The sequence below is a fragment of the Panthera pardus genome, unplaced genomic scaffold (assembly GCF_024362965.1).
Source record: "Panthera pardus isolate Hobbes unplaced genomic scaffold, ASM2436296v1 HiC_scaffold_18, whole genome shotgun sequence".
NCBI classification, from domain to species: Eukaryota; Metazoa; Chordata; class Mammalia; order Carnivora; family Felidae; genus Panthera; species Panthera pardus.
This window is the reverse complement of record NW_026526743.1, coordinates 22,743,111-22,758,336: the sequence shown is the minus strand read 5'-3', so window position 1 is coordinate 22,758,336 and position 15,226 is coordinate 22,743,111. Positions and strand designations below refer to the sequence as shown.

General features: G+C 34.8%; 1 protein-coding gene across 2 annotated transcripts in view; it reads left to right on the top strand.

The window, feature by feature from the left end:
* Positions 1 to 11,897, top strand: part of URI1 (URI1 prefoldin like chaperone) — an 82,626-nt gene extending 70,729 nt beyond the window's left edge. For both annotated transcript variants that reach the window (XM_019423299.2, XM_019423297.2), the window contains exons 7-11: positions 1,689 to 1,857; positions 3,289 to 3,625; positions 5,577 to 5,719; positions 6,507 to 6,756; positions 10,155 to 11,897. In XM_019423299.2, coding sequence (XP_019278844.1) covers positions 1,689 to 1,857; positions 3,289 to 3,625; positions 5,577 to 5,719; positions 6,507 to 6,756; positions 10,155 to 10,337 — 1,082 coding nt within the window. In that variant the 3' untranslated portion in view covers positions 10,338 to 11,897. The remainder of the gene's footprint in view (positions 1 to 1,688; positions 1,858 to 3,288; positions 3,626 to 5,576; positions 5,720 to 6,506; positions 6,757 to 10,154) is intronic.
* Positions 11,898 to 15,226: the final 3,329 nt, after the last annotated feature.

Below are 15,226 nucleotides of genomic sequence, written 5' to 3'. Positions count from 1 at the left end.
TATAAAATAGTTATATATTTAATATACTTTAAAATATAAACATTAGTAGATAAATACTTCAGTGAAAAATTTGATTCCTGACCGATTTACTTACGTAGTGAGATGACAGGCTTTCTTCAAAGTTCTTAATGATCCAGATGTCTACAATTCAGAAGACGTGTATTCTGTACATGGATCTGCCTCAAATTTGATCATTGACCTTGGTGGAGTCATAATGTATCTTTTGCTAGTTTTTCTTCTTTTAAAACTGTAGCTTCAGATGTTGTTTTTGGAAGAAAGACTGAATATAATCTAAGTGTATTTCAGCCATTCGTTTTATGTCGTCTGCAGTGGCATCCCGTACTCGGGTTGTCCCAGGCTTACCTCATAGCTTTCTCTTGCCGGGGATGGGTTACATGTTTGGTTTTTCCTTCTGGAAAGGCAGTGGTTCCCCTGTCAGTTGTAAAGTGTTACAGCAGTGAAAATTTTAAAAGTATTACAGAAATGGTTTATAATTTGCTACTGTAGAAAACCATTACTTTTAACAGTTATTTTGATTTTTTAAAGTTCATATTTTAGTAATTAACTCTGAAGATAACTTGTTGGTTGAAATAGAGACAATTTTGGGAGCCATATTCTAGCCATACTGTCTCTACTAATATGGCATTAAAATTAATAGCAAGTGGCTTCAGAAGGTGAAATAAAGGAGACCTACATTACAGTTAAAGAAGAGAAAGACAAGTTATAATTTTTGTTTGTGGTGACCAATGAAAGATTTTTGTATTTTACATGTCTGAAATATGAAAGGTGTTAATGCTGTTTTATCAATAATAGTTATGGACAATAATAGGCCATGAAACATAATTACGACATTTTTAGATTTAGGAAGCAGTGTTGTACATTTGAATGTATGATGGAGGTCATCGTTAACCATATCTCATAACAGCATTTTAGACTTCTTCCCATTGCCTTCTTCAAAGCTATAATTTGCTTTATAAAAAAGTCTATTTTTTTCAGATGAAAAGCAAATGGATTTGAGTTCAGATTTTCTTTATCTCCTGCCCTCACATGAGGATTACAAATAAGATAAAGTAATTTAAAAAGGAGAAATGTTCATATACAAAATTATAGTCCAACTTTCCAGGGATTAGCTTCCATAGATTCCTCCTAGGGTATTTATGCCTGGCTGTGCCTAGAGTTGAAAGTATCCTGTGACAAGGCTTTGATGTGTTACTTTAGTAACTGAATTCTCTTGAGTAAGGATGGAAGATGTGTATTATTTGTGTTGAATTTTGTGTTATAACTAGGGTACATTGTGACCATTTTTGCTAATGCATTTTTGAAGCTTTCAGGCAGTTCTTCACAGTCTTTAATGTGCATATGAATCCTCTTGGGCTCTTGTTAAAACACAGATTGTGATTTAGCAGATCTGGGGGTAGCCCTGAGAGTATATACTTCTGAAACGTTCTGCAGGAATATCAGTGTTGCTGGTCCTTGGACCACACTTTGAGTAGCAAGATTATGAGAGAGATGGATCCTTGGAGTTGTCTTGCTTGCTTAAAAGCCATGCATCCCCCCCTCGCTGCCCCTCCCTCCCCCCATCTCCATATCCCCTCTTCTCAGAAGAAAGTCTCACTAAGTCTAGGTTTGTGCTTTTTTAAAGGTGGCTATTAACAGCCATGTCTTTCCTTTTTTTTAAAAAAAAATAGCAAAACACCGAATTGCCCATAAACCTCACTCCAAACCAAAAACTTCAGATATTTTTGAAGCAGATTTTGCAAATGATGTCAAATCCAAGGATTTGCTTGCTGATAAGGAACTGTGGGCTCGACTTGAAGAACTAGAGAGACAAGAAGAATTGCTGGGTGAACTTGATAGGTACCGAATGACAAATTATCTTTCCAAGAGATTTTGTTTCTAAACACATTTCCTTGTTAGTCTTTTTCCTCATTAATAAAACAATACATGCTCATTGAAGAAAATACAGAAAAGTATAATATATTAAAATATCAATAATCCTCCCACTCGAAAATATATATTAATTTTCTAGAATATTTTCTGTTAGGACTTGTGCATTCATGCACATGCCCATGCATATGTGTGGGTACAGAAATACTTAAAATCCGTATTCCTGTGTTTTTAATAACAAGATTCAGCTATGTTTTGTATAATGAAGTACTAAGGTATATCAGATAGTCGACATAATAATTATGGGTGTTTTAAATATTTACAATTTAACTGAATTATTTTTATACTGTAGCCAGGATAATGCTGTATATCTAAATGACTTGTTAAAAAGAAAAATTTGCTGTGGATTTGTGTGTTACTGTAAAATGTTTATCCTTGCTTTCCTTTACAAACTTTTCTGTTTGTCGAGCAGGCAGTTTGTAATTTGGTCAGGTAGTTATATATATGAACAACTTTTCCAAACTGCTGTTTGAAATATACATTAGCACTCACTTGGAATTGTCAAAATACTCAATGAAATCTATTACTACAGAAGTTCCTATATTATTTTGCTTAAATGATGCACCGTATGCAGTAATTAGTTTCTGTGAAAAATAGGACATGAAGCACGAAGGATATATGTATATTTTTTTACATTTCACCTACAAATTCTTAGGTCTTTTTGATTAACTGATAATATTCCATTTTTTAAGATCCATCTTGAATCTTGTGATTTTCTTGGGCATGATTCTGTTTTTGCATGACGTTATTTCAGTTCTATTGCATTTTTGATTTTGTTATTTTTGTAAGGTCTTCAAATCCTTTGTAGAAATGAAGCATGAAAAATGTACATGTGTGTGTATAAATATAATTATATTCATGTGCATACATATAAATCCTTCATTATAAAAAGTTAAAATAATACATGCTTTAAAGTATTCCAAATATAGAAGTAGAAAATAATAATAAATAGCCCCAGTGTTAATAAACAGAAAATAAATTAGCCCCAGTGTTAATGTTCTGGGGCTATAATTTATGGTCTTTAAATACATATCTCTGTGAATTTCTTGCAAATTTCTTGATTGTATTATTTATATCATATTTACGTTGTGTGTGGCCAGTGTCCTCTTGCAAAGGTAAAAAAATCATCTATATTCTACTTATGTTTGAGTAACTACAACATACAGAATTAGCATAGAGTTTTTTGTTGTTGTTATTTCAAAGCGTTCTTATCAGCTAGAATTCTAGTTAAAAATATCTTATTCAAAATCTTAATTTTTGCCCATTGAAATGAACTGAAAATTAGAACATGTAGTATTTTGATGTGTATGTTTGATCTTAGTTTTCTCTCTTTCTTATTAGTAAGCCTGATACTATGATTGCAAATGGAGAAGATACATCTTCTGAAGAAGAAAAGGAAGATCAGAACATAAATGTGCATGTGATGCACCAAGTAACAGACTCTGTTCATTCCAGCAGTTGTTATAAGGATGTTACACATTCAGAACTGTTCAATGGCCAAGTGAATAGTCAGTTGAACTGTTCAATGATTGGTTCAAATTCTTATCACAGTAATGAAGATGAAGAAGAAGAAGAAGATGATGATGATGATGATGGTGATAATGAAAATGATGTTTTAGGGGTTGGAGATCATTCTGTACCAACAATATATTTTTCTCACACTGTCGAACCTAAGAGGGTTTGTATGCTTTTTGTGTATAATTTAAATATTAACATAATTTAATATAAATATATTCTATAATATTCTTTAAAAGAACACTGTTAGAGTAATTAATATTGTTGATAGTGCCAAATAATAAAATCATCTTTTGCCTCTTGTTCTGACCAATTTATCTAAAAAAAAACGGGAGAAAAAGTCAATGTCTAGATAGTTCCCATTGGTCCTTTGTTCTTTGAAGACACAGTGGAATTTGAATTGTTTGGGGTCTGGAAAGGAATCAGATTTGAGTAGCAACTACTGTAGCTCCACCTGTCCTTCATTCAGAGAGTTTTCTGAGAATTCTAGAGTTAATTATATTGTGGGTGTTTTGGTGTATTTAGGATGTTGAAAGTGACTACATTAGCTACATTTTTAATGATGCCAGGTTGTTACTTTCTGTGTGGGCATGACATGAATAGGAGCATCATGAGCAAAGTGGAAAAGTTCAGGAGGAAGTAAAAAGTAGCTTCTTTTCAGATAAAGTAAATCTAAACATCTGTGGGTAATCGTGACTCTAGAATTTTGGCATTTAAGAACTGGGGGTTATTGTGAGATCTTTTTTTTTTTTAAAAGTAGTGTTTATTTTTGAGAGAGAGAGCACACAAGCAGGGGAGGGACAGAGAGAGGGAGACACAGAGTCTGAAGCAGGTTCCAGGCTCTGAGCTATCAGCACAGAGCCCAACGTGAGGCTTGAACCCATGAACTGTGAGATCATGACCTGAGCCAAAGTTGGATGCTTAACCGACTGGGCCACCCAGGCGCCCCTGTAGAGACCTTCTAATACAGGGTTTTTAAGCTTTTCTTTAGTATCAAAAGACTTTTTGTTCCCCTTGTACTTACTGTAGGATCCCAGTATTTAAAATAAATCAAAACAGTTAGTTCTGATTGGAAGGATAGACTACTACCTTAAATCCATTCCCTTGCTCCCAGTGCTGCTCTGAGTAGCAACTGGGAATTCATCTTTATACTTAAGGCCTAGAAGTCCATAGACCTGGCTAGTAATACAACAGAAAGTCCTTTGTCTCAGTGCACTGGTCTTTGTACCACTAGATATCCGTGCAGGGATTGCCTGTATCACAGTTAAGGGTCTGTGGTATCAATCTTAAGTGTCTGTGATTATTATTTAATGAAACATGTTTAAAACATATCTGATATTTCTAAGGTCCCTTAAGTTATCCTGCTGTAGTATGAAGTGAAATAATTTATGGTTTTTTATATGTTAATACTTCAGACTAAAGGGAGCATCTTGTGAGTTCTTTAGAAAAAACTGATGTAATAGCCAGAAAAAGAAATTTGTTTTAGGATTCTTATTTCATGCTTTAAATTTTTCCTTATTTGCATGTTGATAAAATAGGAAGAATAAATAATATTTGTAGGAATTTTGTGAGGAAGAGCAGTCATTATTAATATGGAAAGTGTAGTGTTAGTGTTGAGTAGAAGAATGACATAATAATCCTACAGGGTTGGTTTTTATTTTTTAGTCCAATTTCTAAAAACTAGAGGTATTTAAAAAATTCCAAATAATTAAGCATTATCTAATATTGCTTTTATGACTTAAATTTTATATTTTCTTACCAAATATTTCTTTTGGTTAATTATGTTCTTTGTTTTGAAATGCATGATTTAAGCCAAAAATTTATATCAAAGTAATGGGGTGATATGAAAACTTATAATAAATCTGTCATTTAATTTAAATGTAATTTGCTTTCTGTACAATAATAAAATCCCTAAAGACTAGAATTGGTCATTAAAGAAGATATAATTTAATGCTGTAGAAGTGTGTTAAGGTAAGGACTTTTTAATCCTATAATAGTGTACATCATTTCATGTCAAAAACTGTCTCTCTTCTTTAATTATAAAGTTTATTTGTTTTAGTTTTGGCTTTGATTTAATTTCTCAGAAGGTTTGTAATTTGCTGTGAAATTTTTAGGTCCGAATAAATACTGGAAAAAATACCACTTTAAAATTCAGTGAGAAGAAAGAAGAAGCCAAACGTAAACGAAAGAACAGCTCTGGCAGTGGTCATTCTGCCCAGGAACTGCCTACCATCAGGACTCCCGCTGACATTTATAGGTGAGTGGTATTCACGGGCAACAGGACAAGCTGCCGTCCCCTTACCTCTTTTTGTAACTGAACATTTACAGGAGCAGGTTGCCTGTAACACAGAAGCCTGTCCATCACGGACAGGTGAGGGGCTCTGATCGGGTTGGCTTAGTATTTTAAAGGCTCTCCCAGGAGCTGCTGAGCCACCACAACTGCCCAGTTCAGAACAGTTGGAACATTGCATGAGTTTCCCGTTTCCCCCCTCTTTGCCAATGCTTTTAAACATTCTCAATCTTTCTAGTGAAAAAATCGTAGTATGTTAACTTTAGAAATGTAAGTTTGGGTTTCCAGTGGGCTGGAGCAGTGCTTTCCTGCCACAGCTATGATGCTTGCATGTGGTTTGCCTTTCCGCGAAGTAAGTTAAGTATTGCTGTTCCAGTTTTTTGTTGTCTTGTTTGTTGAGAAAGTTATCATTTGGAAATACCTACTGTTTTCATGACCCATATTTGTAAAATAGTTAAAATTGCTAAATTGTTTTCTAAGTAGGTCTAGATTACATGTAGAATTTCGACAAATTAGACTGTTGTCACCCAGAACATGCTTATAAATAAAGTGCTGTATTAGGCCCCAAAAAATCATATTTTAAAGAATGTAAAATACATCATTTGAAGCTACAAAATTGTTGATTATGAAAATTTTAGATGTAAGTTTGAAAAAAAACACTCTAATTTCTAAAAAATATTTTTTAAAATCTTACAAATTCATCCTCAGTTTATGAGTTACCTAAAGTGCGTGTATATGTTTTTGGACATCATAGAGTCTTTGTTGATGTTGTGAATGGAGAATATGTTCCTCGTAAGTCCATCCTGAAGTCTCGCAGCAGAGAGAACAGTGTTTGCAGTGACACCAGTGAAAGCAGTGCTGCTGACTTTGATGACAGACGGGGAGTTCTGAGGAGTATTAGCTGCGAAGAGGCCACTTGTAGTGACACCAGTGAGAGTATTTTGGAAGAGGAACAGGAAGAAAACCATCACAAGAAACTTTTGCCTTTATCAGGAACACCTGAGGTGTGTGTGTATTGTTAACTCTTTATTTCGTACAGTATCTTTCATCACTTTTTGTGAGTTTAAAAAGGTGGTGATAGCAGGGCGCCTGGGTGGCTCAGTCAGTTAAGCGTCTGACTTCAGCTCAGGTTGTGATCTTGTGGTTTGTGAGTTCAAGCCACGCATCGGGCTTGCTGCTGTCAGCGCAGAGCCCGCTTTGGATCATCTGTCCCAGCACTTCCCCCTACCCCCAACTCTCTCTGTCTTTCAAAAATAAACATTAAAAAAAAAAAAGTGGTGGTAGCTCCATTTCAGAAGGGCATATCATTCATTTTCCTGATTTCACAGTTCACTTTTGGAGTCGAAAAGTTATTTCTTTAAAAGAGGCTCTCCTCTCCTTTTTAAAAAATTGCAGCTGCTATATCTCCCTGGTATGGTCTATAAATCTTTAATCTTACAATCTCTAAATTATTATTTTTTTTGTATAGTTATTTATTGAAGTTAATCAGCTGAGTAATGACATTGTTTATCTTATAGCTTCTTTAGCTGATACATACATTTAATCTCAAAAGTCATGGACCCTAATTAATTCTAAGCTTATTCTTTTTTGATAATTAATAATTTATAAAAAATTAATAGCCACTAGCAAACACACAAATGCAGATATTATAATCTTAGTTCAAGAAAAATTTTTTGGGGGAAAAGTATTACTAGTCTTAAAGTTCTATTTTTGTGAAATAAGAATTTTAAAGTATCTTAGTTTGCATATACATTACCTTTTTGACAAGAAGATCATTTAGCAGCTTATTTTAAATGAATTACTACTAGACCAAACTATAGTCATTTTATAATAGTTTATAGGTAGCAGATTATACTTTTCTCTTTTATGTGCTTTAGTTAAAGAAAAAATACTGTATGGCAGGTAATTATCTGAAGTCCTGTGTTTTGGCCTGTGCCAGTGACATATTTATTTTTGGGGGTTATGGAGCCATTTTACAGTTTAAAGAAAGTTGTAGATCCTCTCCTCAGAAAAAGTCAGTGCACACATATACATTCTTATCCACCACATTGCACACACTTGTGTGTGGGGGGAATGGTACTGAGGGATCCCAAAACAAAAATTCCTATCTATGAGATAGTCATATGTTAGGGTTTCCATTATTCCCGGGGATGATTTCTTCAATTGTTTTTGTTCTGGGTGTATCTCAAATTTTCAATTTATAAAGTATTTAGAAAAACTGGGGAACTCATACCTGTATCAAACTGATATACCCATTTGTGCATACATTCAATACATATAAAATATATATGTTTATATATAAATAAGCATATGTAAAACTTCTATTGCTTATACTGAATGGTAACTTAATGGTAATAATAGTACTAAATTGTCACTGGGGATGGAGATCATTAGCATTTAGGGACAGCATGTATGATTAGAATTAGAATGTTCTCCTCCCCATTATATCACCTGATATAATCATCTCAGTTGACGTAGAAAGTATCCAATTTAACAGTCTTCCATACTGTTAGAAAAACAGGTAATGGATGTAGACCTTTGCTACTTTTTATTTATTTAAGTTTACTTATTATGAGAGAGAGAGAGAGGGAGACAGAGAATCCCAAGTGTGCTCCACACTCAGCACAGAGCCCTGTGCAGGCTCGATCTCAGCACCATGAGGTCATGACCTGAGCTGAAATCAAGAGTCAGACACTCAACTGACTGAGCCACCCAGGTGCCCAACTTTTACTTTATAAGGACTTAGTGTATCATGGTATAGCTAGACCTCAAGTCTGGGACTTAGTTTTATTTCACTCTAACTAGCTTTGTACTTCATATTGAACAGTTTTTGTTAGCATTCTAGATGCTATAAATTTTTTTTAACATGAAAACAAATAGTTCATGCATATGACAAGTACTTGAAAAGATCTGCTTTTCAGTATCTTTAAACGCTGAAGTGTCTCTTTTTTCAAAAGCGTTTTTAATATAGTAAGAAGGCTCAGTGAGCATCATCCTATTTTATCATCCTATTTTATCAATAGGAGTTTTGAGAAAGTAGACTTGAAGTTTCTTTTAAGAGCTTGGATTTCACCCAAGTTCTTGAAATACTGTGGGAGGGTAGGGGCATTCTTGTTTTTTCATTTCTTTGGTGGGGCAAGGTGGAGGGGATGGCTTTTTAAACTTTTCAGGTGATACACTGTCTTAACTCAGTTTGTACTCTTGGTAGACAAAAGCAAGCAAAATACACATGAAAGTTTACGTGTCAAATTTTACTTTGTATGTAATGAGTTTTTAGAAGATGAAAGGTGGGGGGGGATCCAAATACCAGAGACCTTAAAAATAAAATTGTTATCAAATCCTTGGTTTTTACAGATCTTTATGTAAAAAGATATATGAAGATGTATCTTTGGTTGTATTTCCATCATTTTGTACACATTATTTTTGTTCCAGTTGAACAAACAGTTGACTACATTACATCCAGCAAATATCCAGCTGAAACGAAAGAACCATTGTGTGTGTGTGTGTGTGTGTGTGTGTGTGTGTGTGTGTGTGTGTGTGAGAGTGAGAGTGTGCGGAACATCTGATTTCCATCATTGAATTAAGTGTAGCAAATTTTGAGACTGATGCTGCCTCCACTAGTATCAGCACTTAATTTTTCAGTTTACACTGAATCTCTTGAGTAAAATTGAGGCAAGATGCAATAAAATATTCCAAGTAATTGCATACATGAACACCACCTAAGAGATGTCACTACCGCTGAAAAGTAAGCTATTGGCTAGCTGGCAGCATGGCCTCCATAGGATAGCTCATTCGTCAGCTCACGTTTGACACCCTAATAGCATTTTTTAGTTTAATACATTAGTTTTCACGTCATGGTCTGGACGTGAATGTATGAAAATTGGGGACCTTTTACATACCCATTTTTGTTTAATCCCAGATAAAACATTCATTTTACATTTTGCTTTCTTACATGTATATTATCAAAATCTATTTATGTTTGGTGATGTCATTAAGATACATTTTAATGGTAGCTGATTTCTCTAAACAGTTTATATTTTGATGTTATACTTTTGTGTATTTATCCAAGAATCTTAAGAATTCATTTTTTTTTTTTTAACATTTATTCATTTTTTGATAGAGACAGCGTGAGTGGGGAAGGGGCAGAGAGAGAGGGAGACACAGAGTCCAAAGCAGGCTCCAGGCTCTGAGCTGGCATCCCAGAGCCCGATGTGGGGTTCGAAGCCATGAACCATGAGATCATGACCTGAGCTGAAGTCGGACGCTTAACCGACTGAGCCACTCAGGCGCCCCAAGAATTTACTTCTAATGAAAGGAAATGTCTAATTGGCAAATACAGGATCAAGATTTTGTGGGCATCTTATTTGCATTTTATTACCATAATCTGACTTTTGTCTTCTAGGCTTTTTCTGGAACTGTAATAGAAAAAGAATTTCTATCGCCCTCCTTAACACCACACCCAACCATGGTTCATCCTGTGTTACCCACCATTCCAGAACGAAAAGAAGTCTTGTCAGAAATATCAGAGGAGACTACCAAGAGGGTTTCAAAGTTCAAAGCTGCCAGATTGCAGCAGAAAAACTAGGGCCTGCCAAGGAGTTTACATCCTAGAACCTCGTTTTGCATTTCTTTAGAATCTGTATAGCAAAATATGTTACATGTAGTTGAAATAAGCCATCCTGAATGCACTTGGCAGCAAGTTCTCTTACTGTTATCAGTGGTATTAAAAAGAAAGTAAATGTTTGAATACTTTAATATTCAGCTTGTTTTGTTAATTCTCTGAATACTGTCAATACTGTTGTCTAAGTTTTCTTAGGATGCGGTGGCAGTATTTGGAATTATTTTTCAAAGAATACTGTTCATATGTATTGTTTTTGTGTTTTGAACTAAATACAGGCAGTTTTGTGCCAGCTGTGAAGTTGTGCATACCATATGGACCATTTTAAGGAAACTTTTAAAATTTCAAATAGATTCAACAATTATATTCCTTACTTTAGCATTTTAAAGGCACTTTAAAAAAATCTACTTCTAGTAGGTTTTGCAGCTAGGTGGCTATTTAAAAAACCTCTCTCTCCCCTTTGACTGTCATTCTATCATCTCTGAGGCAGAAAACTACATGTACCCTTTGGGAAAGTTTCTTTGATTGGAAGAATGGTATTTTGTAAAACATTTTTTTTTTCAAGTAAAAATTTTATGAAACTTGGTCTCTAAAATGTGAGCTTTATGATTCAGAGTTGAATTATAGAAATAAATGTCTTTGATTCATATGTATGCTACATGCACCACACAATGAATCCTTGAATTCTTACAATTCCATAGGCAATTCTTCTCCCTTAAGTTGTTCACTTTTAACTGGCATTATATTTTGGGAGAGAAGGAGAGGTTGTGTAGATGCTAAAAAAAACATTTTTTTAAAATAAATTTTAATTTTAATTTTTCCACCATTGTCATTCTCCAGGGCTACTTTCTTACTAGTAAATAATTGAAATAACATATTGACTGTTAGCAAAAATCTTTAAAATAAAGAGAAATTTATTCTAACATTGAAAGTTATACTGCAAGTGTTAACCATTAGCTTGATGCATGCTGAAATGAAGCTTTTAAAAAGCATTCTGCATTAGTGCTAAAATAAGCCATCAATGCCAGTCCACCCTCTATTCATGGCTAAATATTTAAGGTTATTTATAGTTTCTTTAATGAATTCTTGCTTAAACAAAGTGAAATTATGTCCTAGAAAAGTAGAAGCTATTTGTAACTAGAACAGCACAACTGTAAAAGTTTTATGAATATGTATTTTAATAATAAGGGGGTGAGCCTGAATCTCCACAAGTTAATGGGTAATTCAGAACAGAGGACTGATTTTGAAAGATAGCCTAGAAATGTAGAAGATTTGTTCTTTAGTAAATTTTAGTCAACTGTGCATATATTTTTAGTTAAAACTTTCTCTCAGCCCCTCCCCCACAAAAAAACAAGAATACCATCACACACACTCAAAGGAGCTCCTGACTCCCAAATGAAATGTTATTAGAGTGAGCTGTGCTAGATCTTTCCCCCAGTAACAAAGTTTGTTGTGGGACTATTGTGATATTCTTTACAGACCTGTAATTTCAAGAGTACTGTCATTAAATAATTTTTCATAATTTGAGCCTGTTGTTGTTTATGTATTATGTTACTTCTTGCAAATAAGATGTTCCCTCATAGAACAAGATGGTAGTAGAAGCAAAGAAAAAGTGTTTGATAACATTTTCTTATGTCTTGCTGAAGACCAGATGAAGTGGTGTAGCCCCATTTCATAGCCTCAGTCTTACAACAGAGTTTCAGCTCTAACTTAGTGTAGCTTTATTTATCATGTTAAATTCACGTTTCAGTGGGTTAAAATGAAGCTGGTCATAAGTGTTCTCTTTTAGACCATTGTAAAACAATAGCAGAAGTTTTTTTTAAATTTTGAACTAATTTTAGACTTCTAGAAGAATTGCAAAACAGTACAGTTTCTGTATACCTCTTAGCTTCTGCTAAATTATAATGTATAACCACAATACAGTTATGAAAACCACAAACTTGATGTTGGTGCAGTGCCATTGACTGACTTACAGATCTTATTTGAATTTCACCAACTTTTCACTAGGTGTTCTTTTTCTGTTCCAGGACCCTATCTAGGATCCCATCTTGGCGTTTGTTTATTACTGCTCCTTAGTCTGACAGTTTGTTGTTTGTTTGTTGTTTTTTATGACTTTGAAGTATTGGAAGAGTACTGGTCAGGTATTTTGTTGGATGATCCTCAGTTTGAGTTTGATGTACTCACATAATTAGAATGAGGTTTTGCATTTTTGGCAAGAATATCACAGAAATGCATCATATCAAGAGGTGCATTTCATTGTGTCATTTCAAGGGGTCCAGAATTCATTATGTTAACCTTGATCACTTGGTTAAGGTGGTGTCTGCTGGGTTTCTCCACTATAAAGTTACTGTCTTTTCGTTTGTAGTTAATAAATACCTTTTAGGAGATACTTTGAGATTATGCAGATTGTTTTTTTTTTTTCTCTTCAATCTTAAGCCCAATAATTTTTGCATTCATTGGTAGATCTTGTCTGCAACAGTTATTACTGTGGGATTTGCCTAATGGTGATTTTGTTTTGCCCTTCCTTCCTTCCTTCCTTCCTTCCTTCCTTCCTTCCTTCCTTCCTTCCTTCCTTCCCTCCCCACCCCCAATTTAATGTAGTGGAGGGGCTCCTCTGAAGCTATTTTAATGCTTCTGTTGAGAATTAATTAGCTTTATTAACATCAAGGTGTCTGGGTACTTTATTTATCTATTCTTTACATTTATTCCTTAGAATTCTCTTGTAATGAAAAGATGTGCCGTTCTCTCCCCACCCCCACCCCTACTGTTTATTAATTATATCAGTATGAACTTGGATATTTATTTTAGTCTATGGGTTAAGATCCAGTTATCATTGTTTTGTTTGTTCACATTGTTCTACATTTGACCATTAGGAACTTCTTTGAGTTCACACCTGACCCTGAATCTTTCAAGAAATCACCATATTTTTGTTTGAATATTTTAACTCCACAAAATGTACAGGCTTATCTTATATTTTTCCTGCTCCAGCCTTAAGATCATCATCAGTCACTTCTCCAGGGAGCCCTTATTCCTTTTATTGGAGAAAGTTGTTTAAAAACCACCATTTCTCATGTGGGTGTGGGTATTGCCATTGTGGTGTCATTGCTAGAAACCCTTCTTCAGTAGTTAGAGCTAGGAAATTATTTTTTTTATTTAAAAAAAAATTTTTTTTTTTAACGTTTATTTATTTTTGAGACAGAGAAAGAGCATGAACAGGAGAGGGGCAGAGAGAGAGGGAGACACAGAATCTGAAACGGGCTCCAGGCTCTGAGCTGTCAGCACAGAGCCCGACGTGGGGCTTGAACTCACGGATCGTGAGATCATGACCTGAGCCGAAGTCAGACACTTAACCGACTGAGCCACCCAGGCGCCCCTAGAGCTAGGAAATTATAACCACTGCATGTGTTTACATATTTGTCTGTTTCTGTATGTTAAAAAACATTCAAGTTTATACTGACACTTCGATTCTAACGCCACAGGATTTGTTCCAGTTTTTCCTTATTTGTGACTTTTTTCTCCCAACAGTGAGAAACCTGCTGTTTACTATCTACAATGTATTTGCCTATTTTTTATTTATTTTTTTAAGGAAATTTTTAAAGTTTGTTTATTTTGAGAGAGAGCATGTGTATGCCCTTGGGGGGTGGGGAGGAGCAGAGAGAGGCAGAGAATCCCAAGCAGGCTCCACGTTGTCAAGTGCAGAGTCCAATGTGGGGCTCTATCCTGTGAACCATGAGATCATTGACCTGAGCCGAAATCGACTCGGATGCTTAACCGACTTAGCTACCTAGGCGCTCCCCATCCATCCTCTCTCTCCCTTTCTCTCTGCCCTTCTCCCCACCCCGCCCCACCAGGCATGTGTGGACGTGCACATTCTCATATTCTCTCTCTCTTTCTCAAGATAAATAAACTTAAAAAAAATATATGCACATAAAAGTAGTTTCAGAGTGCTAATTCTTATTCCCAGGAGAAACATTCATTAACTACATTGCACTATTTGTGTTATTTTTTTTCTTTAGCTATTAGTCAAGAAACTTCTCCAAAGTTGTTAGTTTTTTTTCTTTCTCACTCCCCTCACTGATTGTTATTCATTTGTAATATGAATATTACAAATGTTACAGATATTAGGTTCATTTGTTACTGTTTGTGTTCCAGTTTGGATTCTCCACATCCTTGTTGGTGTTAATGGTTTAACTTGGTGGTATGTGAGGGGTATGTGAACTTTAATGTGGTTCTGACAGTCACAACTACATAAAAAGGTAAACATGGAGAAGTGTCACACCTTCTTCTTGCCTGCTACCCTGCTTCCATTCCCATCTTGCTATCACTTCTCCACCTACCCACTGCACATACCAGTCTCTCTATTTTCTCATTCCATTGCACTTTTTTCCTCTCAGTTAATAGTATGCTCTGGTAATCACTGTATGTCAGTTTATAGAGATCTTTCTCTTTTTTTTTTTTAAACAGATTTTGTATTCTCTTAGGTAGTTGTAACATGGTTTATTCAGCACTTTCTTTGGGCATTATTCCTGGTATTTTGCAATTACAAACAACGATGGCAATGAGCAAGTTCAGTGTATGTGTATCTTTGTGCATTGAAGGGGTATCTTCAAGGTAGATTCCTAGAAGTAGGATTGATGGGCCATGTGCATAATTACTCTATGACTTCTTTTAAACAGTGTAAAGTCTGTTTTTGAATGTATTCTCATATTAAGGACATGGTTTTAATATGTATGTTTGCATATCTACATTCATTGATGATTCTTTGATAATAACTCTGGGACGCTAGTATCCTAAAGGGACTTCAAAAAGTCAAAAATATTAAATTAAGTATAGTGATCATGTTCATTTTGCTACAT